This window comes from Sander lucioperca, chromosome 18, assembly GCF_008315115.2.
Source record: "Sander lucioperca isolate FBNREF2018 chromosome 18, SLUC_FBN_1.2, whole genome shotgun sequence".
NCBI classification, from domain to species: Eukaryota; Metazoa; Chordata; class Actinopteri; order Perciformes; family Percidae; genus Sander; species Sander lucioperca.
In genome coordinates, this window is record NC_050190.1 from 11687005 (window position 1) to 11713678 (window position 26674).

Sequence of the window (26674 nt, forward strand, 5' to 3'; positions counted from 1 at the left end):
AGGGGAGAAAAGGCCAGGCTGAGGCTGTTAACATGAGGCTTCTTTTTACAGAACACACTGGCCAAATTGGATAGAGCTTTGGGATCTGTGTGTCAGTTTTACATTTTTTTGTTTTTATGTTGCATATTCAGAAACTATTTAGCCACTGTGTTAAGACAAAAACATAATTTAACTCTGATGCTCTGATGTGTTTGGGCAACCAGCTCGCGGTAGATTTATTTCCACAGCCCTACTCAGACCTCCCAGGCTTTCTCTGGACAAGGACCCTCTACCTAACAGAAAAGGCACCGCGTTATTTCACCACAGGCACACAAAAACATGAATTCACTCAGTAACTACTTACTTCTTATAGTGACTTCTCATGTATAATCTGTGTTGGTTCAATCCAAGTTGAAGCTGACTGAATAATATCCACATCTCATGTTGTCCTTAGTTCTGTTTAACACCAAATCTGACCTGCAAAACACGTATGCTATTACCTTTGAACAATTGCCGTCTAATTTGGGATTTAAATTTTTTTTTATGATGCTGCATGTTATTTGCATGTTCCCTTAAACACATATCAGGTAGCATGTAAGTGTTGTTGCTTTTAAACAAAAAGTACTAGTGATTTCATCTCAGCACTCCGTCTCTTTTGTGTCCGCCTCAAAGCATTCCTGCCTCTTGAGGCGCCGCCGGTCCCTGGCTGCGGGGTTCTGCTCTGTCAGATCCTCGTAGGAGGATTTCGTAGCCGACGAGCAGGCTCCTGCGGTTGTGAAATCGTCCGACAGGCACTCCTCTCCCAGGTGAGAGTCGCTGCTGGTGTCCTCCTGGATGGTGTCCATCCGCGGCCCCCCTGCGCTGTCCTGGGTGGCGCCGTAGCTCGGGTCGGGGGCCTGGGTACTGGTGCTGGCCGCGAGAGAGGCAGTGACCTGGCTCTGCTGCTGAGGGGGCAGGGAGAAGGGCGCGGTCCGGCCGACGGAGGATGAGAGAGGCTGAGGAGGCTTGACGATGCGCACCGCCGCCGACTCGAGGTTGCTCAGCATTTCTTGACTCTGAAGAGCAAGAACTACATGTGAGACTGAAGCACATCAAAACTGACCATCTCTGACTGCTCAAATCTTCATAGTTAAACTATGAAGATTAGAGCAGAATGAAATAAGTTAATAGTCAAAACCCTAAAGCCGTTTCCATTATACTTTCAGAAATTTAGTAATAGCTATTTGCTATCTCCCTCCCATTGCTATCCCCAATACCCCCTTTAAAAATGGGAATGAGTAAAACAAACATTTCTCACAGTGGACATTTTGTGTTGTCAAACAGAGGAATAGCTAATAATAATGGCTGCGGTCCATTTAGGAGCACGTGGGCCTTGACATTGTGCATGCTGGCTCACTTGCAGGACTTACTTTCAAACCTAAATGGAATTAAGCCATCACTAATGTTATTAGATGCTCCTCTGCTTTTCCTGCTATCACGAGTCAAAATGCCTGCCATGACAAAGGCCTATAGAGGAATGTACCCTTAGTCTCCAATCAAACCTTAAAAAAACAAAAACAAAAAAACAACAAAAAAAAAAAAACAGTGCGGACAGCCATTACAAAAAGAAAGGTAAATAAAAATAACAACCACCTAAAGGACATTACCCTCCTCATGTTGTGGCTTTGAACAACAGCAGATGCAAAATTAAAAATGCTGACAAACACCGCATCCGATTTCACAAAAGACAACAAGGTGCAACCCGTTCAGTCCTCTCTCTGTTTGAATACTCCTTAAATGCAATCTTGCGGTAATTTCTGATCAGATAAGACTGTGTAGACGACATGTGTGCAGAGGAGCACACTTACAGTTATAAAGTCACATTAATCAGCTTTAGTTTAAGTCTCACTCATTTTATCTCTCCAGATGAAAGACGCAGGTGAGTGCGAGGGCTGAAAATGTGCAACGAGATCAGTGATTACATCAAGGAGTAAGTGACTGCAGGAGTATCCCAAACGTGGGCCAGTGACCATGCATCTTCATGGACTCAATGGCAACGCAACACCAAGTCATGGCACACGCACTCACCTATGGCGGGAGCTCTACTACAAACTTCCACCATCTGCTGCAGTTCCAATGAGAATGGAAAGGGCCAAGGCAAAGAGTGATGGACAGGTCATTTGGAGCTTGAAGCTGGCAGTGACAGTGAAGCCCTTACTGACAGATTCTGAATCCATTTGTGTCCTGCTTTCACCCGTTGTTTTTTTTAAAAACTGTAAGCCAATTTAGCACCAGATTTCTCAGGACTGTCTTGGGGATGCCGTTACACATTTATATCAGGTATGTCAAAGAGACAATAAACACTATCAAATTACAAAGTAAGGCATAAAGCTCTTGTGATGCCACACACAGCTTTTCTTTAACAGATAACTTGGTTTCAAATCTTGCATATGTCTCAATAACATTAAATATTTATGACTAAACGAAGCAACAATCAAAGTTAGTTTTGAAATGGACACCCTCAGATATTATCAAGTGTTTCACACTCATACACTCAGCTGATCTGCATTATCAGGACTGTGTGCATGAGGTTTGATCACATTTAATTGCCCGCAGCACAAGCACACAACCCCACAACTGTTATCAGGTTTTATTTAAAATATTGCTAAAAACCCAAATGGTGCACAAAATGTGCGTTAACAATACATTTTTCCAGTGAAGCTTAGGCACTTCAAAGCAGTGAAAAGAGAACAGACACAAACCCAAATACTAAGATTTCTCATGTTTTAACTTCAGCACATTATGTTGGGTTCATGTACTACTCCTCTCAGAGTAAAACGCTGATTGAGACAGAATATGTTTTTGGGCCTTTCTAAATAAAAAATACATAAACAATTTTTTAGATTTTTAGCAAATACTCTTAAATTTCTAAGCTTTTTTTTTAACCACTGTCAAACATAGCAGAGATGCATTTGGTGGTAAATATGCAAAAAGGAAATTAGTATTGTATTGTTGGTAATTTAATCTTATTTTCCTCTCATCAGGACTTTTGCTAAATGTACATGTAGCAGCCAGTGTAATGGTGACAGATCATGCAGGGATCCAGACAAAAAGGCAAATACCTTAACATGAACAATCAACCTTCATTCTCCCCTCTCCCTCTCTTATTAAAGATGTCAGTGTGTTTAAAAAACAATGTGGGATTGTATTAGTTTCGTCAGTGTGGCAGCAAGGCTAGTGCACAGAATCATATATGGGCATTTGAGAGATGAAAAACTTACGCTTGGAGGGTAATAGAAGGACTTTGTGTTCTCCTCATACTGCTGGTCAAGTCGTTTGTCCTGCAGAAATAAGCACAAAAAGGTCAGGACTGTCAGCATTTGACAAAGTAAAATAAGTAAGGTCATTACTGTAAAGAAAAGATCTGCCTTCAAATAAAGTGCTACAGAACCCAAAAAGGAGCAGTTATTGGCAAACTAAAGACACTGGGAACTAGTGTAAAATGGTGTGCAGCAGATTCTTACCACACAGTGAACCAGGATACTGAGAGGAATCCAGAAGACAAGTGAAAACACCACGACAGAGCCCACTATGTTATCAGCCAGAAACTTCCCTGATGGAGAGGGGACGTTGGTCATAGATGGTGGTAGAGACAACAGAACAGACAGACAGGTAAGGTAAGGCGAGTGGCAAGACCTTGACTCAGCCCTAACAGTCATCAACAATATAAAACAAAAAGACAGACTTTTTAAATACTCATTTGTCTGATTTGGGAACCTTTTTACACATTAACATAGGGTGGATTATATTTCAGAGTGGCCTGTTGTAACCAACTTACCAAATGTGTTAATGTCCAGCTTGTCGATAAAATCCCACAACCTCTCGATTACGTCCTGCACCTGTTTCATGCACTTTCCCTGTTTTAACAAGAGAAAGTTGAAGCTCTCCAAATAGCCAAATAAAGCTAAATCAAACTCATTGTAACATTCATACAATTTTGTAAGAGCTTTCAGAGCTGGACTGTGCTAGGAACTAAAAACTAAACATGATGGAAACATGCTAGGATTGGCTGGAAGCCTGTCTGGACAGATATAAAAGATTTGGTGACTCACGTTCCCGTCACAGAAGCCCACAGTGCAGGGTTTTCCTTTGCGAAGGAAAAGAAAACTGCCATTGGTCTGGATGAAGGGAGAGCAGGCGCCACCTTTTCCCCTGCAGCACACTTTACATGAGTTCTCGGTCTCTGCAAACAGAAGAGGGGATCAACTGTTTGATATGTTTGCAAAATTGTAATAACTATACCCTCCATTAACACTCACTGCACACATTCACTTTATTTTGCAGAGCAGAAATTAAAAGATTCCTTCAGACCTGTGAACCATCTCTTCAAATTGTTTTAATAAGCCACTGCCATCTGAAAACATCCTGCTGTGTTTGTGACAATTTTGAGTTTGTTATATATAATATTTAAATGTTTGAGTTTGTTTAACCGTTTTAAATGGTTTCATAAGGCTGGGGCTTGTAGACTTTTCACATCAACTCAATAATCCTTTTAATGACCTTGATTGAAGGTCAAATATAAAAACGTATCTAGTGTCTTCCTGAGAGTTTATCTTAGTGTACAACTGTCAACATATTCCCGAATACATCAATGAAAGGATACTTTTTTTATTTATCTCAACGAAACACATTTTTTTCCCCAGGTATGATTTCAATTTCTATCATTCAAGTGTCTTGATTTTGCCTATCGGGGACACTCCTGGACCTCCATGATCACTGGGAATCTGCTTTTTATTTCTCGATACACAACAATAGACAACAATCCACTTAAAACTGTTATCATTATTTCCCTGATCTTGTGACAAATGAACTGTTATTTACCATTGCAAGCACAGGACTGAAGTTTCTGCATGGCCTCGCAAAAAGGGTTGCACTCTCCATTGAGACACCGGCCGTTGTCCACACACACTGTGTCGTCAGCAGCGTTTTCAGGAGGTGGACACTGACTGCTGTTGCCTAACGTGAAGGAAAGGTAGATACATATTTTGTATTTATCAATTCAAAAAAGGTACCGAACACCACAGCAAACAGCATTCCAGTGATCGCTGCAGTTCTCGTGTTCGACAGGCAGGAGGCCCTCACCTGTGCAGGAGGATATGCCTTTACAGGTGGCATTAATGGGTTCCTGGCACCTCGTTCTTGCAAGCTCAAACTTGCAATTCCTACAACAAGGGCTGTTTCTGTCGCTGTGGAGAGAACAGAGACGTGAACGTGTGTGTTCCACAATAATTTTCTGCAATTTTAGGTCCAATTAATCCAAAGTCTGAGTGTGTTTAAGACCTGATGAGTGTGTTTTGTTCAATTAATCAGTCTTTTGGATCTCATACCTGCACTGTGCACCGCGTCTGAATTTACAGTCGGCTGAGCAGCAGGGGTCTTCGTTGAGGTGGAGTAGCCCGGGGTCGCACTCCTCCCCATCCTCCACTCTGGAGTTCCCACACACCTTACTGTTCCTCTCCTTGAAACACACGGGAGCCTTGAAACGTAACGTCTTTCCTACGGAAATCTTGCTGCAGTTGGAGAAGCGCTTTGGGGGGGGAAGGCGAGGTAGACAAGGTTAGATATTAACTAGGAGTGGATGCTTTATGCTCAACTGTGAAAGGTGGTGTGACAAAAGACTGCTATGAAGCTAAATACTAGAATAATAGATGTAAATGTATTTTTTAAGCAAAAAAATCAACAGCTATTTACTCAAATAAATGGCTGCATAGATAAAATGTATACAAAGTCAGTGAAACAATAGTGATTCTTTTTTTGACAAAATTAAGCATGAATTTACATTCTGATGCAATTCAAGATCTCTCTAAGAGGGTCTGGCTTCAAGTTTAGAACAAGTCACAACAGATAAACAGCAGCACTTTGTACCATAAATTTCAGCAAAAAAGTCAAATGCATATTAGCTGTTAAGGCCAATGGCGGAGGAGGTACAGTACTTTTGCTGTCTGTCATTATATTTCACTGGAACAACTGTGACTCACATTTATCCAACACTTTGTAGATTAACCAACTCAAATTCGCACTGCATATCACACTTTGCAGTATGACCGCAGTGTATCCCAATAACTGTCAAGTTATATTCCTAGCAGTTCCTTGATGGTCTTGATTTTAAGTATAATGGTTCCTCTGTTGTTTACTGATTGCATTTGATTTTGTTGTAGCATCATTTCAACCAATATTGATAGAATTATTTCCTTAATTTTTGTAATTGTTTCTGTCTCGTTTTGTAAATTTAGCTTGTGTTAAATAAGGAAAAAAAATGATTCTGCTGTATCCTACTTTATGTTGGAGTTCGAATACCACTTCTTACTTGTTCACTATTTCAGAAGGTACCTTGTTGTTGATATGGTCTCCGCTCACAGCTATAGGGTACATGACAAACTTCCCGCCCTGGTCGTCACTGGGAGCACAGTAAGGGATGTTGTCAGGATCGTGCTCTGCTCCAAAGTTATGGCCCAGCTCGTGAGTGGTTACCAAATCTGCCTCCTGATGGGACACAAACACACCAGAGTTATTCATTTAACATACGTTCCTCTCCAGTGAAATACAGACAAACTTTTACACCGTTTAGCTGTCAGCATTTTAACCGTGTTTACTCCAGCTGCTAGCTAACGGTAGGCTAACGTTACCTGCTGCCAAGTGTAGTGTTAACTAGCGTGACATGCGGCAATGTTTAGGTTGCCTCTAACGTCCGTTTTTGGAGCATCAGAAAGAAGCGCAAACATTTCAATGGCACCGAAATCCGCGTTGCAATTCGGTCTGGTAGATAACGGTCGTTAAGGCACCGGTGCCGTATGAGCACCGCCCGCCCCCCCAAAATAAAAACTCGGATCTACACGATTCATGTGGATGACATTTTCCCCATTCAAAACGCCGATTTTCACCCAAAAGCGACTAGTTTGCAGGTATGATTTAAACGTATAGATTACTACTTTATCAATCAAGAACAAATCACACAAAAACTAAATTCTACCAAGCAACAAATGCAGTACTGACACTATGTGCATCTCCTACTCATAACACCGATTTCACTGACAAAAAAAAAAAACATTCATATTATCATAGAGGCTACAGTAGATAAAAACCCCAAACTTCATCCCAGCTCACATTAATGTTTTGAGACTTAACTGTACACTGTGCTGAGGAGCAGCAATATACTGATTACTAAGGTGTCAAAATGCAACCGTGTTAACATCATCACTCATAACACCCACACAAAAAAGGTGTGTCTGCTCTACTTAAGAGCCTACACTTGGCAGGATGACATGTTGCATAATTTCCTGGCTAAAACCGAGTACACCTAGTAATTAGTTTTGTCAAAGAAGAGGAGTGATAGACGAGGTAAAACAGACCTTTGTTAGGATGGTTTTGCCATAGTTCTTGGTGCTGGTCAGGCCTGTGTTGAGGTAACTGGGCTTCTTTACAGAGTGAGATGGGTAGTATGCTACAAAAGGACAAAATCAAAGCAACATGTCAGTATCCGTTTTGCTTTACAAAAGCCCAGGGCTCGACTGAACTTTTTTGGCATTTATCTGGTCTGTATTCATTACAGTCTGTCCAACTTCTATTAACAGCTTCACACACTACTTTCCCTTTACGTGACTGTGGCAGATTTTCATTAAACTGCAACACCGATATTCTTTACGCGTGACACAAGCAGCACAATATTTTAAAATATTTAAATGATATACATTCAAGTCAGCCTGCATCAACCATATATTGGTAATGTACTGTAGGTGTTGCATGACGTATATATTATATGCTATTTTGCCACTAAGGGATGTTTCCTTACGTTTTGGGCAGAGGCCGCCCAGTGCCTGAGGTTTGGAGGGGGCCACATATGCCAGCCCCAGTGTGCCCTCATCAAAATCCTGGTAGGTGAACAGGTGGGCCAGACATACAGTGGAGGCATTGTCAGCTATGTCTGAGCTGAATTGCTGAGGGACAAAAGGAGAACTATCATCTGCTAACATTTGTATATGTCAAAGTCAGTTTTACTTCCTGTTTCTACTAAAATCTTGACACCACGAGGATAAACCGCAGCATTGGCAAAATATTTTTTATTATGTTTTTTAACCAAGATTTGTACTGAGCGGGACATTTCACATAAACTTTGTCAACCTATTTTCCGAATGACCTCGAACATATCTTTGATATTCTTACACTGGCATTTCACGTTCCTTATCGGGCCAGCATTCCCGATGTATCTGTGATAAGCTTCTGTAGGTCCAGCTTGATAGTACATTTTACACATCTGTGTCAACACATTCCACATTCCGTTGGTTGACAATTGCATTTCCCGAAAAATGACCCACTGTATTTCACACACCTCCCCTCTCTTCATATACATCTTTCTCTCCGTCTTTTTTTCCTACCTCCAGAAGTCTCTTTACGTCCCAGACCGCCTTTCCGCTCACAGGGCTGTCCTCCATGTTATAGTGGACCCAGCCGGTGTCAGCTTGGCCAGGGGGAGGCTTTGTAGGCTCCTTGTTTATGATAATCTGAGAATGGTAACCAAAGACTCAATTTATGAACAATTCATCAAATTGTATTCAAAGCATTCAAACAAATCTTAGTGTACTGGCTCATGATTAATGTTATGTGAAACAATTCATAGTTCAGATTTTAAGACGCACATTCAATTTATTTTGCCCCTCAAATCACAGATGAATTATAAATGATTTTACATTGAACTGCAACATAGTGTATCAGGAGAGCCCCTGAACCTGTTATAGCAAAGCTGTAATGCATAGGGGGAGGTGACCATGTGGCTCTTAACCTTGATTTATGGTTGTGCGGACGCTCCACGCAGAGCTTTCGCCGTAGCCTACGTAAGTGGCCTCAAGTTTATACTTGTGCGTTGGTGTGTGCGGTGATCTCAATAGCAGGGCCGGCATGTTGGTGTGGGGTAGAGCGTGACAGCGATTAGCTTCGGAGCGAGTAGCAACTCTAGAGTCATAGTGGGAGAAACAAAGTGTCTTCTGACCACGGTCGGAAATCTGTAGCAGGAAAAGTTAACCCTCTCATTGATTTCATGTTGTTTATGGAGAAGGAGAATCAGGAAATGAGTAGAGGGAAATGCAACACTACCAAGCCAGGGCCGAGTGACGTGTAGTTACATTTTTTAAAGGCTACGGCGTAGGTCTGTGTCTCCACGTACCTACGTGCGTAGCCACGGCGTAGATTTTACGCAGAAGCATACATCTCGCTTTATAATCAGTCAGCATCATGTTTTGGGGTTTGCGTTTCAAGCAATAAACATTTTCTAAAAAAAAAAAAAAAAGTACTTTGATTGAAAGCGGCACATTACAAGTTTTTTTGGACATGTATGGTAAAGAAAATTGGAAAATAACTCTGGGCAGCTAAATGAGTGCATATCTTTTCAGTGAGAAAACCCGTGACTCACAAAATGACAAACAGTGTATCCATTCATTCCCAAATCCTGTGGAACAAATTAAATTACCCCACGGGGCACACACAAAAAGCTTTCAGTTCCTCCTAAGAATGCTGTCCTCAAACACACTGAGGGACAGTGATATTCTCAGCTTCACTTCCGGGAGTGACACGATGTAAAACAAAGCTATCATGCTACAAGTCAGACTTGAACCATATTACAGTGAAGTTCAACACACAGCCAGCCACACACACCTGATGGATCTGGACCCCATACCCTTTGAATTCATCATCCCAGGTTGTGTTCCTATAAATGTCATCAACTCGATCAATCAGCTCAATCTGGAGTGAGAGAAGGAGGCAAGAATTATCAACATACAGAAATATATAACAATATTACAACAACAAAATAAAATAACAATGAAACAAAATAACTTAATACGGTTATATTAGACATATTGATAGATTATAGATTTGTCAATTTAATGACATAAAACTAAAATGTGGAAATCAAAAAAAACAAAAATAAAGCAATACATTCTCCTCTAGTTCTGTTCAACTTAATGCCCTACGTTTAACACTTTAGATGGTGAATTCTCTCTGCACTACTTTTGAACATAGCATCTTAAAGACAGACCAGGTAGTTGAGGGTGACGCTCTCTTGTCCGCGGCCCATGTGTTTAAAGAAGCGATAATCTGCAACTAGCAACAGGGGGCAGGTATTCTTCTTGTGATCGTGAGCCTGTCTCTTCTCTCTGTGGTGGGACCCTACGAGGGAGAAGCAGCAGGAGCAGTAAGAGAGACAGGAAGGGGTAGAGAAAGAAAAATGGTCACAGGCAGGCAGACAAAAGAAATACTAATGATCCATTTTTTTAAGCATTGCCATATTCAAACAGTCGACTAATCTTGCATAAAGATAGATACATTAGCAAGTTAAACAATGAGGCCATGCTCAAGTATTGCACTGTTAATTGCCCTCATTTTCACATTTAGCCGCATGTGTTCTTTTTTGTTTGCCAGTGAACTGATTAAGCGCTGCTTCTGTTCTTCAAGCCAGAATAAAATAGCATTTTATATTTATAGTAGAGTGGATTAAAGTAAGTATTAAGGGGTCTGCTGTATATACACAACGACAGTAAACTACAGCCAATTTCACACATAGACCGCACAATGTTAGGTTCAATTACCCAGCTAGAGCAGAGGTATTTGGGGTATACTCGATGGTTTTCACTTCTATACAAACAACTGTGTTGAATCTGTTACCACATAACTTGACTTTTCCAAATAGATTAAGTGATGCTTATTTAGCATCTGCAATACAAAGTTTAACTTTGTAAAGGTAATGCTTAGGGGTTCAACCCCAACAAGAATTTTCATAGGCAATAAATAGTTGCCTATATTAATATTTTTTTCTTCTTCGAAAAATCCAATAATCATTTAGTCTATAACAGTGGTTCTCAAAACTATTATTAAAATGAGCCAAGTTAAATTTCACTGACATAATATAATGTGAAACTTTTTATCCATGCATGTTTCTCATGTTTGAAAATTGTAAGTTTAACTTTATCAATTTTGTAGTTTACAAATATATTAAATTGCAAATCCTCACATTTTAGAAGCTGGAAGTAAAGATCCGTTTGATCTCACGGTCACAGAAAATCTCAAAAATCTGAAGAGACGCCTCATAACTTCATACAACCTAAACTCTTCAAACAATGAGTAGTTGAAGAATAACAGAAAAGGACAACAGGAAGACATCCCATTTGAGCATTACATCATACACAGGCTGTACACTGTTCAGAAGTGTGAGTGTGCACTGCCCTGGCTTCCACAACAAGAAGTGGGAGACCAGTGACGACTCAGAGTCTTCTCATTGGGCAGCAGAGCCTCCATGAATTTTAATGCCTCCTCCATAAGAACCTTCACCTTAACTTGTATCCCCAATGAGTTCTTTCAACCAGCAGCCAGTGAGAGGTGTGTTAGATATCTCTGGCACATTATCACTGTTACATGCTTTACATTTCCAAAGCAGCACAAAAGAATCAAAAGGCATTTGGTTGTTACATAATAGCCACTTGTCAGCAGTGTATATGTGCATAACTTAGGCTAGGTTTTATAGATAAAAAGGCTTTTATTAAAAGTGACTGTTACAGAATCTAACACCTACCTACTTTGTCTAAGTACTACAGCCTCCTCCTTCCTTCTCTCCCCGTTGTTATCCTCCTACTCTTTTATCTACTCTTTACAATCCACAAACAAGAGCACAGAGCCTAGGCTCCACCAGATTTGTGATCTTCAACCCTCCTACACATTTTCACTACAAATATGACCACACACACATTTGCAAGACTTTACACCCCTAGTGAGGGAAACAAACCGCAGAGCTCAGCTCACCCTTTTCTTGGTCCACCTCCTCCTGCCCATCCAAATCCCTGGCAGTCTCTGGCAGCAGCTCCTTAGCCTCTGCATGGATGTAACCACACACCTTTGGAGAGACGATGCGGCTCAGATTCCTGATGTCATCTGAGCGATAAACCAGCAACCTGCCATCAGCTGGGGAATCTGTAAACCTCCACAGGGGCTGGATGGCCAGAGAAAGACAGGTGGAGTTAGATAACAAAACAGAGGAGTCAGAGAGGTCACAAGGAGATGACAGGGTTGGGAGAAAAAAACATTTAATCAAAAGCAGAAAAAGAAAATATAGGCGAGGAATGACAAGAAAAAAGACACTGTAAAAAAAGATACTGTATGAATGAAGTGGTGTATGGCCCTCTTAAAAAAACTGTAGCAGAACAATAATGGAGCTACAATTCATACACTGTTTAACCATTTTGGATGTAAAAAAAAGGAATCACCAAGAGGAATTTACCCTCACTGTAAATGTTTCACTTTAAAACCAATTTGCTGGAGAGCATATTTGTCACTTTCAAATCCTTACAAAATGCTGCATACTTTTCTTTGACATACCTACACTATAGATGTGGTACATTAGAACAGTTAAATCCTCATGAGATAAACTGGGCTACAAGACATAAAACCTACCTCTCCTACTCTAGAATCTTTTACATCAGCTACTACTATATCAATTTAATATTGTTGGGAGCATTCAGAGTACAACTGCCTTTTTCTTGATTTCTTTGTGGCTTTAGTAATGCTGATAATATCATCACAGTATTCAACAGTGTGGGCTCTCAACTGTCAAAGTCAAAAATGCCTTGGATGAAATGGCTGACGGTTAAGTGTCTTACAAAAATAAAAAAAGGTCAACAGTCAATACCCTCTCTATTTGGATTCTACACAGACATGATGATTTTCCACCTAGCTTCTATTTTGTATAGGCTTCGCCCTCTAAGAGCTGTTGCTATTGGGTTTATAAGCCCAATAGCAACAGCTCTTAGAGGGCAAAGCCTACACAAAATAGAATCTGGAGTTACAATACGCAACTATCATTCTTACCTCTACGTTGTACTCTGCTTCATCAGTTAGAATGTGAGCAGAAAACTCATCTCCTTCTATGTGTGCCTGCACACGTGAATTCTCCTCTCCTGCAAACACAACACAAATCAGGTTAGTTTTATTAAAATAATGACATATGCAGACTAAATCCAGTAATCTATCAAGTAAAAGTTGTAATGATAAATTAACATACTATTGTATCAGTCAGTATCATCTTAACATAGCAGTATCTGCATAAGCCCAACATTACAGTTATCACTCATATTTGGCAAATAGTGGCAATTATTTGATCAGAATTTCTTAGATTAAAAGGTCTTAAAAACAATAATTTTGTCTGTTAAGCTTTACTTGTTTTGCACATGCAAACAAAGACTCCTGGGGAACATGGGATCAGGGGAAAAAAAATCTCATTTCTAAAAAACATATTGGTGAATCCCTAGACCTAGAAGTTACTCACTCACCTACAACATGTCCAGTGAAATAGTTCTGAAGATGAACATCGTAGTTTTCCTCGCTTCCATGTTTATCAACAAACACCGCTTTAAAGTTGTCAGTGAAAATGTCTGTGTTGGTGGTCAAGTAAAGCTTGAAATTTCTGAAAAAGACAAAACGAAGCACAATATCTACATTAACCTAAACATGATGACATGCCGTCAATACTATAAGGAGTCACGTGGAATTTAGTGTTTAGTGTTTTACTGCCAAAAATACTTTGGGGATAATGTCTCTTTATTTGAGGCTGTAGTCTGATCAATGAGGTTGTTTTTCTTTTTTTATTTAAATTAAAATTAATTTAAAATTGACATTTTTTCCAAGTTTATCCCAATACAATACTTTCATTGGAGTTATTGGTCACTGTAAATGTAATTCTACGCCCTGTCCATAATGGCTGTGAAGCGATCCTTTCTCAGCCTGACTTCAATGTAGGTGATGGGGGGTAAAAAAAATCCACATTCCTTGTTCCGTGCAAAAATGCAAAGATTAGCTGAGACCAATATGACTCTTTAGCAATTTATCAAGAGGGTATCTTCCAAAGTTAGTCATTTAAGTAAAAAAAAGAAATTCCATCTTTTTGTTTCTGTTGACAGTGTTTCTAAGTTGCAATGGACAGAGAGTAATACAGAGAGGGAATTTCCTAATCAAAAGACTAATTTTGGAAAATACCTACTTCATCAGACTAACTGCCGAAGCATTATATTAGCTATAAGGTTTGTGGATTTTAACTTGGTCCTGGATAAAGAGGACTCAGGATTTTATTTCAAGACCACAACTGCAGGGATATCACTAAGTTGCCTCTGCGTTGTCTAATTGTATGTGTTAACATCATTACTGTGATTGGATGTAAAACTGTCTGCTTCAAATGCAACCAATAACTTCACTCATTTCTAATTTGAATTTTGTAACTGTTAACCCCCTCTCCCCGTCCCCTTAACACACACTCCCAACAAAGTGAATGCAGGAGAAACTCTGGCTGTCTGGCACTGGTCTGGTCTTGGTCTTGACTTGGTCTCAATACACTCTGGTCTTGGTGAACACTGCAGCAACCAATAACTTTTTCGATATGTGCATGGGCGTGTGAGTTTTATTTTAATAGTCTTGAAAAGATGTCCATCATTACTCGAAAGATCAAAACAACTGTACTTCGAGGTAGGCTCTGTACCTGTGCAGGGCCTTGAAGCTCACCAGGCGCTCCAGGTGGGACTGGGTGTGGACGTCCCTCTTCCTTACAGAGTGCAGCTGGAGGCCTGACAATGGCAGCACCTCAAAATCTGACAGGATGGAGTTCAGAGCATCTGGAACACATGGCGGTAACGGTCACACACGACCAAGCAAAAACTGCGTTTGTTCGTTTAACGTTAAATCACCAGATAAACACGGTCAAATACTTTAATCCGCTTTCTAGTCTGAATTATGTGGTTTTATTTGCCAATGCCTAAACATTTTATGACACATAACGGGATCAATATCAGTGTTGATAATCACAGAAAATAAACATAGCACAAATAACATTAAGTTAACATTAAAGCTAACGTTAGCTTGCTAAGTTGCTTACCGAACTCGGGGTTTTCTTCGTGATTCTCTTCCATAATAACTCTTGATTTAATTGCACTGTTGACCCAACAAGGAGCCAGCAAAGCAATTAAAAGTATGCTCCTCATTTTCAGCCAGCTCAGTCAACTATACTAGTGCTGTCATTGTCACAAGTTAAGTCAGTTTGTCGGTCTGGACAACTAGCTAGTTAGCTAAGCTACCCGGAAGTAAGGGCACCGAGTGGAAAACATCCGCTTTTAGCATACTTGGGAATACGTGACGCTACATGCTACACAGGTAATTTATGACATTAGAGGTTTGGTAATCGACGTTTCAACGATCGATCCATATAGTGGTATATTCCTTAGAGGAGTTGACATTACAAAGAATACATGCTCAAATAAATACATCAGGAATTATAAACAAGCTGTAACTCTGCCTCAGGAAGATTATTTTGGGCCTCACTTTATTGAGAAATTAAATGGCAGGACATTTGGGTAACTTAGTTGGAGACTGGCTAGCTGTTAAGACTATTGTCTTAATGACACAGATAAAATGTTTCCTTTGAAATTTGGAAATAACATATAACCAGCAAAAAACATTAGAGATGTATACTTGGTATTGAATATTCTTGCACTTTCTGTGAACAAGAAGAAGAAACAATCTTTCATTTATTTGATCACTGCAGTATAATTTACCAGAATATTTTGTGTTGATGTTCAACATTTTGTAAGAAGTAAAACTGGCAAACAATTTAATTTCAGGATAAAAACATTATTATATGTTTTAAAGTTAATGCGATGGAAAATATGTTTTTTGTACAGTATTTTATTATTGGGAAACTTCCACATTCTTAAGAAAAAATGGGTGGACTCCAAACCAAACTTTGGACATTTCTATCAAGAACTGCATCAGTATGGCTACACTATAGGAGAACTTAAAAATAAGAAGGCAATTAAGACTTTTGTTTTTGATAAATTTATCATGGACTGTATCACGTTTTTTATTTATATATTATACTGTATTTATACATATATTTGCATATGCCTCTAGTATGGACAGTTTTTGTGTGTACATACTGTTAATGCACTTGTAATATTAAAAAAATAATAATAAAAAATAACTGCATACTGGACCCTACTGGAATTTATTTTTAAGTTCCAGTGGAGCTGCTCAGTGGCAGCAGATCAGACTGTGGTTGTACTGGGCAGCTTCCAGGTATGAATGTGTAACTGTATGAATGTGATCAGGGCGTTCCTGCAAAAGAGAGGCAGTTAAAAAAAAAAAAAAAAAAAAAAAAAAAGTTGTAATTGGTGGAGTCGTTACCAGTTACAACTGTATCAATATCATATATACTGTTGGACCGTTTAATCTGTAATAATGCATCATATTTTACAATCTGATCATGTTATTTTTATGTAAAATCTTCAACCGTAAAGTGACCAGTATCTGTAACAAAAAACAGTACATTATTTTCCTATAAAATGTAGTAGAGTAATATAAGTATTAAGTAGCATAAACTAGAAATACTCAAGTAAAGACACTTAAAACTGTACAGTAATTAAATAAATGTTCTTTAGCACATTTCACCACTACCAAGGATACATTAATATGGCCCATTGATTCTTAATTTCTTTGATTTTGGATCTGGAAAATGGCCACTACAGGTAGTTTAATCTTTTATAATACATTGTACTTATAGTCATCATAAATTGTAAAATATTTTTAGTCCACTTCAAGTGCCATTTGTGTAACTATAACACAAAGATAATGACTCAATCAACAGATATCAGATTCCCCTTATTAAAGCTATTTCGCCTTTACTGTATATAAGTGGATGCTCGCATCACTGAGCATGCTCAACTGTCAACTTGCAATTTCAGTTCAGGTTAGGGCAAGCCAGTGGTGAAGTAAGTAAATGTTAAATTTCCCCTCAAACACAAAAGAAAAACCCTAAAATTGTAATACAAACAATAGCAGAATGATATGGTCAAAATTGTCAAATTCCCTTACAATAATGGAGTTAAATTTCAAAATGCATTGAAATCGCATTACTGTCTAAGGTTGTCAGAGCATTTATTTAAGAATAGATATAGGGAACTTACAAACATTCAAGTACATTATGAAGCAAATAAAATAAAGAGAAAGACCAACTTGGACTTGGTTTATAAAATGTTTTATTCATGTTAACATAGCTGATACATAGGGATTCAAACAGTTCCACAAGGCTTTTGGGGACTACAATTGAATGAATAGCAAAACAATAGTGGTCCAAATCTCTAATGACAATCACTGGACAGACTAACAAATCACCCACTTGTAGGATGTGTACAAACCTGCATTGAAAATTACTAAACTTGACACTTGGACTTGTGTTTTACAGCATTTGTTTCCATTCCAGTGTAATATCTCAAGAGACATGCATGACAGAATTGTCTTCTTCCCATTAAAAAGGTCCCTGCGATTGTTCAGACAAGCCCCACCATCCCCACCACCCCCACCACCCCAAACAACAGGCATGCTTCAGTGAAAGAGTGGCATCATAACCAGGGCAGAAAGTGAGGATTTAACCAATTGGCACTACTTGGCTGTATTATATTGTGTTGCCAGCATGTAAAGTGCACTAGCTTTCCCTGCAGTAAGAAAATTTTAACTGTTTGAAGTTGGACTTCAGCTGCTGTAACCGTACCACATAACTGTGTAGAGATAGACACACTTATAAGAGCTATAGGGAAACTAGTTTTTTTTCCTTTCTACATTTCTTGTTGGAAAAAAAAAATCCAAACGTTCTCAATTGATGGGATTTAAGCTTCCAGTTATTCAACAATTTGACTTATTTTTCTGCCTCTTAATTAAACTAGGAGTCTGATACCATGTCAAGCTATCAATCACTTTTCTACAGCTGAAACTGCACAAATGGGAAGGCCAGGACAAACACAAACCAAAGGAATGGAGGGTTTCTCTTTTCACCAGTTGTCCAAATCTACATTGTGAAAAGAATAATTTCTTTTTTTTTTTATAATTTCCTTACATGACTCTTTTCAGCAATGGGTTTCATTGGTAGAATGTTTGAGTGGAGCAATAAGGAATGAAGGATGTGTAAAAAGTTGTTTTTTTTCCTTTTGTTGTTTTTGGAGATGACCCCCAACTTCGAGGGCTTGTGTTCTTTAGTTCTCATTCTCGCCGCCCTCTCCTCCTTCTCCACCATCGCCCTCCTCAGCAGCGGTGTCTGATGTCCATAACTGAAGAGAGAAACACATACATTTGTTAAAAACACAGTGGAATACAGTCAAATATCCAGAATACTTCACTATTTCTGAATTCTGAAGAGTTAGAGTTTATTAAATTTGACTTTCTCTGTCTATGCACAATCCTATAACTGTAAAAACATGATCAGCAATTTGTGCAAGTGTACTAAGAAAAAAAAAACAAAAAACAATCTGAGCGCTCCTTTACACGTTTTCAAAAGCTTTTAAGCTCTTCTTTCAAGAGGCACTCGCTGTAATTGTCAGTGATTACACATGTCTCTGATTGATTAACACAACAATGAAGACATTTGATATGCAAATACTAAACCTCTCTTTTTAAATAAATCCTGCCTACAAAGTTTGGTTACTGGTAAGTGAATGAATATTGAGGCAACTCTGTATTCTTCAAAAGAAGTGCTGGTCATATTGTCGAACAGCATTTGAAACAGCGGAATTGGCGGGGATGAGGGGGGTGACTTTACGCAACAGGCAATCTGACAATCGTAGCAGTGTAGTAGGATATGAGCTTCTCTTTCTGGCAAGACCATGGATCAGGTCTTTAACCCTATTTTCATGTGCAATCATTCTGTGCCAAGTTTGTATAATATTGGGTGTCAAAATTAACCACACGAATTCCAAAGTACATTTGTATACACAGTAGGACTGGGTAATCATTCAATTGTCTCCTTTACCGACTTTCAGTGGACGTTGTTCAGCACACAGCCTCCTCAACGAAAGGGTCTGCGTCTGCGCAGCAGCAATGATGCAGCTGCTAGTACACCACACCCAGTAGATTCTTTGCTCACACCTTTAGGATGTGTCCTGGACGTTTTCCAAAACCTTTTGGGATTTCAGGTACATGCCTATTCCAGGCTGTTCATTACCATATTAAAACCTCATGAATGCCTCCGGGGAGAGACTGTCCGGAAGCGTGCGCCATTATACCCATTTGAACGGTTCATCGCATCTCACCCCTTACTATGACAGCTAGTATTTGTCCTTAACTTTAAGTGAGGCCATTTCAACAAATTAGTTTGTTTGAAGCATACAGAGAACATAAGACATATTGAGGCAAACATAACAATTGTCACACAATGGAGATCATTTTTGTGCCATGTGAGAGCAGAACACTCACTGTCAGGTTGTCTCTGAGAAGCTGCATGATAAGAGTGCTGTCTTTGTAGGACTCCTCATTTAGCTGGTCAAGCTCTGCAATGGCTTCATCGAATGCCTGTAAGCAAAAAGGAACATGTTACCCCCTCACTGTACAACTGCGAACAAGGGAAAGTGACACGATTTTTGTAAGACAGTTTGCAGACCGTTTTAGCCAATTCACAGGCTTTTTGTGGGGAGTTGAGGATCTCATAGTAGAAGACGGAGAAGTTAAGTGCCAAGCCCAAGCGGATGGGATGTGTGGAGTCCATCTCAGTCTTGCTGATGTTAAACGCTTCCTGGTATGCTTGCTGTGAGTTTTCAATGGTCTCTGGAGACAGAGGAAGGAATCAAACAGAATAGAAGAGTCAATGTATGTATGGATTCATGTCCACTCAAAGCAACGTCATTTTTTTAAAGTTTGATTTTACCAAAATTTGTCCAAACATTTCTCCAAAAGTTTTTGAAAATTATACAAGTTTCTACTCAAAGCTACAAAAATTAAACATTAACTCATTGGATCGAACATGACATTAAAGCTATAGTTCGACTGTACAAAAATGCAAGTGTAAAAATGATAAATCTGTGGTTTTGTGGGCAGTTATGTGCTAGACCATTCACCGCACTTGTTGCAAAGTAGCCAGCAGAGACTTCAGGAGGTTACTGCTCCTGGCCAAGAAATAGCACATAACTGCCAGTAAAACGTTTTTACATTTTGGTTTTTTGTACATATTTAACATCTAGATATAATGTGTTAACTAGTGAGCTTTAGGGGTGCTAGTAGATCGATTTTGTTACCTTTGGACAGTCTTTGTGCTTAGCTAAGCTATTTGGTGGCTGACTCAAAGCATCACATTCACTGAGCAAACTATAAGCATATATCCTATCACTAGCCTTATGTTTTACACATTATGAAGATGTTTTATCCAAGCTCAAAGCCATTTAAAAAAGGGACATTAAAGTGGAATATTGGAAATCAATGTGGCACAAAGATAACCAGTTGACTCAGACAGTGGTGATAATTTGATGATTATTCATGTTAAAATTGGATCTCAAATACACAATGCTAATAAGAGAACAGTGAGGTGGGGAAGAAATGCTGTCAGTACACATTTTTCCATGTAGGAAAGCTGGAGGCCAATTAGCTGCCATCCACTCCTGTTATACCCTCCAATGAGATGGGGCCCTGTGGTTACACGGCCATGACGCATTGCCCTACTTGACGTCATTTCCAACTTTTAGCTGGAAGACACATTCCTATATGGAGTGTAAACAGGCACAGATTTATATTTATAAAAAATAAGGGCGGGGGGGCATCTCAAAGACTCCCCACTACAACATACAGTACATACAAAGAAACGCAAAGCACTGAAACTTTCTTCCAGGATGAAATGCCTTTCTAAATAAAATAAATGCAGTCCCTGTGAAAAACTGAACTCACTTGATCTCTCGTCTCCAGAGGCAACTTCAGCAAGGTATCTATAGTAGTCCCCCTTCATCTTTAGATAGAAGACTTTGCTCTCGGCATTTGTGGAGTTTTGAATTAAATGATTATCCAGCAGTTTCTGTGAAGACAGAAAATGTCAGATCATTTGAATTAGATGCACTGAGCAAATATTGAACAGTTAAAAAGAAAGATTGCACACTGAGCTAAATCTGAAGGATATTAACAAAAACATTCACTGAAACAGCAGACACACTACATTTAGAGAATAGTAACCAACAGTGCCAAATTAGGCACACATTAAGGAGTGAGAACAAATATCCAAATCAAATGTTACAACACTAAAAGTAGGTGGGGCTCACCCATTGTAAGTGTCCCATTAGCCTCCATCCACCACAGAGCACTACTCCCTTTGCCCTTCATAGCTGCTCAGCTCAATGATTGAGTGTTCTGCTCCATCAGGAGTCAAGTGCATGTGCTCACCCGGTGTCATTTAGAGGAAAACATTTTCTCTGTGTCCGTTTCAGCTAAAGTCTCTCCAAATTTGTCTACAACCCAGCCAGGCCTCTATTGTGTCCCCAACTGTCTTCTGCCCCAGATTCCACAAGAACTCCCCTCCAGTCAGCACTGTATAGCAATGTTGTGTCTTATCGCTGACACCAGCCTTATTAACGACTAAGTGTAACTATTTAATTCCCTACTGAAAGTCTAGGGTAAGATACAAGCGCTGCCTTCGTTGCATCATCCTTACAATTTCTCACCGGCCACTTTATTATTGAGTAGACCTTTTCAACTGCTCGTTAACGCATACATCTAATCAGCCACTTTACGTAGCAGCAACTCAAATGCATTAAGGCATGGAGACATCGTCAAGATAATCTGCTGAAGTTCAAACCGACCATCAGAATGGGGACCAAAGGTGATTTAAGTGACTTTGAACAAGGCATGGTTGTTGGTGCCAGATGTGCTGGTTTGAGCATTTCAGAAATTGCTAATCTACTGGGATTTTCACACACACAATCATCTCTAGGGTTAAGAGAGAATGGTCCGAAAAAGAGAATATATCCAGTGAGGGGCAGTTCTCTGCTGAAAATGCCCTGTTGATGTCAGAGGAGAATGGCCATACTGGTTGGAGCTGATAGAAAGGCAACAGTAACTCAAATAACTACTCGTTACAACTAAAGGTATGCAGAAGAGCATCTCTGAATGCACAACACGTCGAACCTGAAGCACATGGGCTACCGCAGCAGAAGACCACACTGGGTGCCACTCCTGTCAGCTAACAGGAAACTGAGGCTACAAGTGGCACAGGCTCTCCAAAATTGGACAATAAAAGATTAGAAACGTGTTGCCTTGTCTGACGAGTCTCGATTTCTGCTGCGACATTCAGATGGTAGGGTCAGAATTTAGCATTAACAACATTAAAGTATGGATCTATGCTGCCTTGAATCAACGGTTCAGGCAGGTGGGGGTGTAATGATGCGGCGGATATTTTTCTTGGCACACTTTGGGCCCCTTAGTACCAATTGAGATAAGTATTGTTGCGGACCAAATCCATCCCTTTATGACCACATTGAACCAATCTTTTAATAGCTACTTCCAGCAGGATAACGAGCCATGTCACAAAGCTCAAATCATCTTCACAGCCTCCAGAGTCACCAGATCTCAATCCAATAGAGCACCTTTGGGATGTGGTGATGTGGGAGAATCACATTATGGATTTGCAGCCGACAAATCTGCAGCAACTGTGTGATGCTATCCTATCATGTCATCAAAATCTTTGAGGAAGTGTGTTTCCAACATCTTGTTGAACTTATGCTGCAAAAGAATGAAGACAGTTCTGAAGGTAAAAAGGGTTCTAACCCAGTACTAGCAAAGTGGACCTAATGTGGCAGGTGAATGTAAAAAACAAAAAGGCAACTCCATCTCTGGCCGGCAAGCAGGATCGGCCTCCATCTAGTCTATATAGTGCAGAAATAAGATAACAGCTCAAACATGTTCAATGATGAGTTTACTACTGGAACTGCCTGCTCCTTTTCTATTAGATCACCCACACATTTTGAATATAATTACACAATATATAGCAGAACAGTGAAATTAAATATTCATTTTCACAATCTTTAAATTAATGTAATCTGTGCTCTCCCACTGAAAAGGCATATTTTCTTAAAACAGCAACAGGATTTAAACAACATAGTAATCGTAGTAAAACATGTGGTAATATAGCTAAAATATAAAACAAGCGTTAGAAATCACATCCTCTGATTACACTCTAGGCTAAATCAGCCGTCTTTGAATTGGATTACCGGGGCTAATCTGGGTCAGTGAAACCGTGGTTTATGATCAAATTAAACGGTTTAGAGAGCAGATTAACCGGTCACTCAGAATGAAAATGCTTGCCAATAACCAAGAATGACGGTCCTGACTGAGAAGCAATATGATGTTTAGGATGGATCTAAACATCCTCTTTAACTTAAATATATTACATTTAACGTTCCCTTCCAAACCCTGGGAGAAAGAAGCTGCCCTTGTCTGAGCCAAACCTACCCCAGCCGCCACTCCCCGGTCATTTACTGACACAAAGATTGGCTCAGCCGAAACACATGCATGTCTCAAGTGCTAAGCATTCCTCTTTCACTCGATGCTCTGCACAATAGACAAGAAGAGGGGTAGCCTCGCCTTCAGTGCTTTCACACAAAGCTCTGATTTCAGTCACCAGTACCGACAAGAAAGCACAAACAGTCTTGCTGGATTAAGCCTGACTGGCTATGTGTGCGAGCGCCTTAAATGTCAGGAATTTATATATTTTTTTCAAGCATGGACTACTCCCTCATTATCGATTCAATTAGCAACACTTCAATTAGCAGTTAGGTGGTTCTTTTGTTTTTTTAAACTTAAAAAAAATAATAGTGATAATCAGACATGATAACTGAAAAAGAAAAGCATGTGGCAGTCTCTATGACAACTCTGACATAAATTAGATTTTGAAATGTCACACCACTAGAATACCAGACGAGCCTATGCTGGAAATCCAGTTGGAGGAATCCGATTCACATTTTTGTAGCATTTTATTTGTTCTGAAGCTTCGGATGTCAAGGTATTGTCTACAGTGTCATGTTCTGAAGAAGAGTGAATAGCCTGAATTTGCTCAGTTGTTTGGTCTACAAGCCCTACTTTCACATCCTGTGTGGAAACTGGAGCTCAAACATCCACAAGCCCCTGCTGCCTCCCAACTTCTTCTCAAGATTTAAGATTCATTATTTTATTGCTATACAACTTAGTTTTTTCTCAGCTTAGCTAAGATCCAAGTCCATCTGGTTTCACAGTCTGCTTTGCAGGAAATCAAGGGGTGGAGGGGCCCACAAGCAGCTTACTTGTCTAATGCGGTCTCTGCGCTTCTGCCTTTGTGGGTGCATAACTAACCTGTCAGGCTTCTGCAGACAAGTAAACGCATGAGGACTGACACACCCTCCTCTGCTGACAAACCCCCAGTCAACACTCACTGGCAGAGATACTGAAAGCTGAGTCACAGCTGTGCAAGTGCATATTCTCCAGAACACGTATGGAAACCTGGTTGAAAATGAATTGCCCCTGCAGCTTTGCAGTGCATTTTAAAAAAAGAAGCAGCTCAGGGAAATGATCTCAATCTTACGGCTAAGCTTTCACCCAGATCTCCTAATCCATTATCAAGGCAGGCTAGAAATAATGCAAAGCACCAATCTGTGATGTTGCATTACAAGACACACACACACAGTCTGAGAATGCATTTATTTCGCGTAACGGTCAAGCACAGCCTCATTGGTTTCTTTTCTGATCAGCAGGAGGGAGTCATGTATGATGATCTGTGCAAACTGGGCTTGAGGGAGTGTATGAGTCGTTTAGACATGTAAATTCTTGCACTTGGCTAACCACATTAGGCTTCTATCTGCCAGATGGGACTACATGGATACTTAACATAGCACAGCTTTACAGAACACAGATTATACTGGCATATTTCCTGTGTATGTTCTGAGTTCTCTCGCCACCCATTCAGACACACCTTGCTGGTGTATTAACTATGACCTTTTGTCAGTTCACGCCCTCAAGCCCATTGTTCTAAATCCAGATTCCCAAAAGGCAACAACAGTGGGAGGACTACATAATACTTCCTTGTCCTCTCCAGCCATAGTCATAGAACATAGGAGCTCACAGGAAACAGGGCTGATGCCATTTGACACACATTATTGGACTAAAATAACCATGTGCCACTTCAAATTTTGTGACTACAGATGTGTCACGTCATGAAGACAGACAGCTGTGAAAGACTCAATGCGGACACGTTAACCTTCAAGATGAGCAAATATAGTTTATTCCACCAATTTCTAAGTAAATCCCTAAATAGCTAAGCTAAACCATGTTGAATTATAATGATGCAGTGGTATATGGGCTATTTTACCAGAACGTTGTTGCAGATCTCTTGCAGCTCCTTCTCCACCGTCTCCCGATACTCCTTGACCATCTTTTGCTTCTTCTCACACCCCTCGGTCTTCAGTCCGATACTGGACATCACCCTCCATGCGGAGCGCCTCGCCCCAACCACGTTTTTGTAGGCGACGGACAGCAGGTTCCTCTCCTCGTTTGACAGCTCGTCTCCCTTCTCTGTAACCGCCTTCATGGACTCTGCCATGTCGTCGTAACGCTCAGCCTGCTCCGCCAGCTTGGCCTTCTGAATAAGATCCGTTCTCTCCATAGTTAATATATTTTTGGGGACTGATAAATTGGAAATCCGGTTGTATGTGACAATCAGTTGAGTTGAAGATTGGGTGTAGCAAGTGATCGACGATGTTATTCCCCACAGTAACGTTACAAGCTGCGAAAAGGAGTAGAAAACATTAGTAGGTGTCGATAAAATTGTAACGTTATGCAACTTGAGTACACAATAGCCCGCCGACCGTCATGACATAAAAGAACATACATCCGCCTGGTATGAGCTGGAAAGTGGCACCATCTAGGTGACAGCAGTCATTAATAAACGATCAAAGCGGAAAAAAACGTTTCCAGAAACAATTACCTTTAATTACCAGACCGTTTTCACCACCATTAATGTGCACAATAATCTGATAAACTGCAGTGTAAATTAAAACGAACAAATCCTGTCTTTAAACGGGTTCTAAACTAAACTGAGGTCGGCTACGAGCATCGGAAGTGCATCGGATCTGCTGGCAAGCCCGTTTTGCACGGCAACCCGCCACAAAGCTGTCTGGTGCAGCTAGCTAGCAAGTTAGCAAAAGCTAGTTGGCGTTAGCTACATCGGCCACTCCTTTCAGTAAAAAATGTCACGTTAGCGTTACACATACAAAACACTAAACGAACCACAGCCAGTTTGGCGATCAAACAGCGATCATATACTTAAAGAAAAGGGGAAAGAAAAGTACTCATCGTTTCTGACCTACGGAGGTCCAAATTTGCTCCTCAAATTGATCCGATTTGAGAGGTTGGTCAGAAAGGCAAAGAACTGCAATAGCAGCGAAAATACAGCTGAACATGCTGAAATAGGGCGGTTCATGTGAATGTTGACTTTCCAATCATAATTCGTAATCTCACTTGATCGACAGCAAGGTTGAGCGGTGTAAACCAGTAGTTGTTTAGCGCGGGGGAAAGAGGAGGTCCTTCTGGGATAGTTTGACAGACCGGAACACTGCAGCGGCTGGGGCCACGGGGTTTCCTCCAATTAGAGCAAGGGATGAAGACGTCATCCCATTGCCATGGTGATGCTCATCCAATCACTCCCTGCTTTCACACGCTGTAGGCACTAGGCGGGTGTGGCCCTGGCACTCACTAGACATTATCTTTCTTAAATCTTTATTCAAGGATTATCTGGTAATATTTGTCATATTGTCAACCAATTCCAACACCAAACACCAACATCAACAATGAATTTATCTCTCTCACAAGT

General features: G+C 40.1%; 2 protein-coding genes across 4 annotated transcripts; both read right to left on the reverse strand.

The window, feature by feature from the left end:
* Positions 1–42: 42 nt before the first annotated feature.
* Positions 43–15189, reverse strand: adam17a (ADAM metallopeptidase domain 17a). 2 transcript variants are annotated; one of them, XM_035994557.1, is made up of 20 exons: positions 14918–15189; positions 14525–14657; positions 13326–13459; positions 12865–12953; positions 11803–11989; positions 10046–10176; positions 9664–9750; positions 8391–8516; positions 7808–7952; positions 7368–7459; positions 6349–6501; positions 5346–5545; positions 5101–5204; positions 4840–4974; positions 4071–4201; positions 3797–3875; positions 3483–3571; positions 3240–3299; positions 2047–2083; positions 43–1034 (listed from the first exon to the last, which is right to left on the reverse strand). In XM_035994557.1, exons 1-20 carry the CDS (start codon positions 15021–15023, stop codon positions 646–648), a joined length of 2607 nt encoding a protein of 868 aa, XP_035850450.1. In that variant the 5' UTR covers positions 15024–15189; the 3' UTR covers positions 43–645. The 2 variants fall into 2 exon arrangements, with proteins under 2 accessions (XP_035850450.1, XP_031134841.1); XM_031278981.2 differs by lacking the exon at positions 2047–2083.
* A 1866-nt stretch (positions 15190–17055) lies between these two features.
* LOC116035636 (14-3-3 protein beta/alpha-1) lies at positions 17056–26432 on the reverse strand. Of its 2 annotated transcripts, none has more exons than XM_031278828.2 (6): positions 26168–26432; positions 25175–25588; positions 20737–20860; positions 19463–19626; positions 19279–19374; positions 17056–18137 (listed from the first exon to the last, which is right to left on the reverse strand). In XM_031278828.2, the coding sequence occupies exons 2-6, from the start codon at positions 25466–25468 to the stop codon at positions 18063–18065; spliced, it is 753 nt and encodes a 250-aa protein (XP_031134688.1). In that variant the 5' UTR covers positions 25469–25588; positions 26168–26432; the 3' UTR covers positions 17056–18062. The 2 variants fall into 2 exon arrangements, with proteins under 2 accessions (XP_031134688.1, XP_035850528.1); XM_035994635.1 differs by lacking the exon at positions 26168–26432 and adding an exon at positions 25694–25713.
* Positions 26433–26674: the final 242 nt, after the last annotated feature.

Bases quoted from the DNA above. Each gene is read 5' to 3' on its own strand.
- adam17a (XM_035994557.1), bottom strand. From the start codon at position 15,023: ATGAGGAGCATACTTTTAATTGCTTTGCTGGCTCCTTGTTGGGTCAAC. The intron at 9,751-10,045 runs GTCTGTCTTTAA...CTCTCACTCCAG, and splicing joins GCGTCACCCTCAACTACCTG to ATTGAGCTGATTGATCGAGT. The intron at 4,202-4,839 runs GTAAATAACAGT...TTCTGTTTGCAG, and splicing joins TCAGTCCTGTGCTTGCAATG to AGACCGAGAACTCATGTAAA.
- LOC116035636 (XM_031278828.2), bottom strand. From the start codon at position 25,468: ATGGAGAGAACGGATCTTATTCAGAAGGCCAAGCTGGCGGAGCAGGCT. The intron at 19,627-20,736 runs GTGAGTTCAGTT...CTCTGTCTCCAG, and splicing joins CTCTGGAGACGAGAGATCAA to AGACCATTGAAAACTCACAG. The intron at 18,138-19,278 runs GTGAGTGTTCTG...TTCTCTCTTCAG, and splicing joins TTCTCAGAGACAACCTGACA to TTATGGACATCAGACACCGC.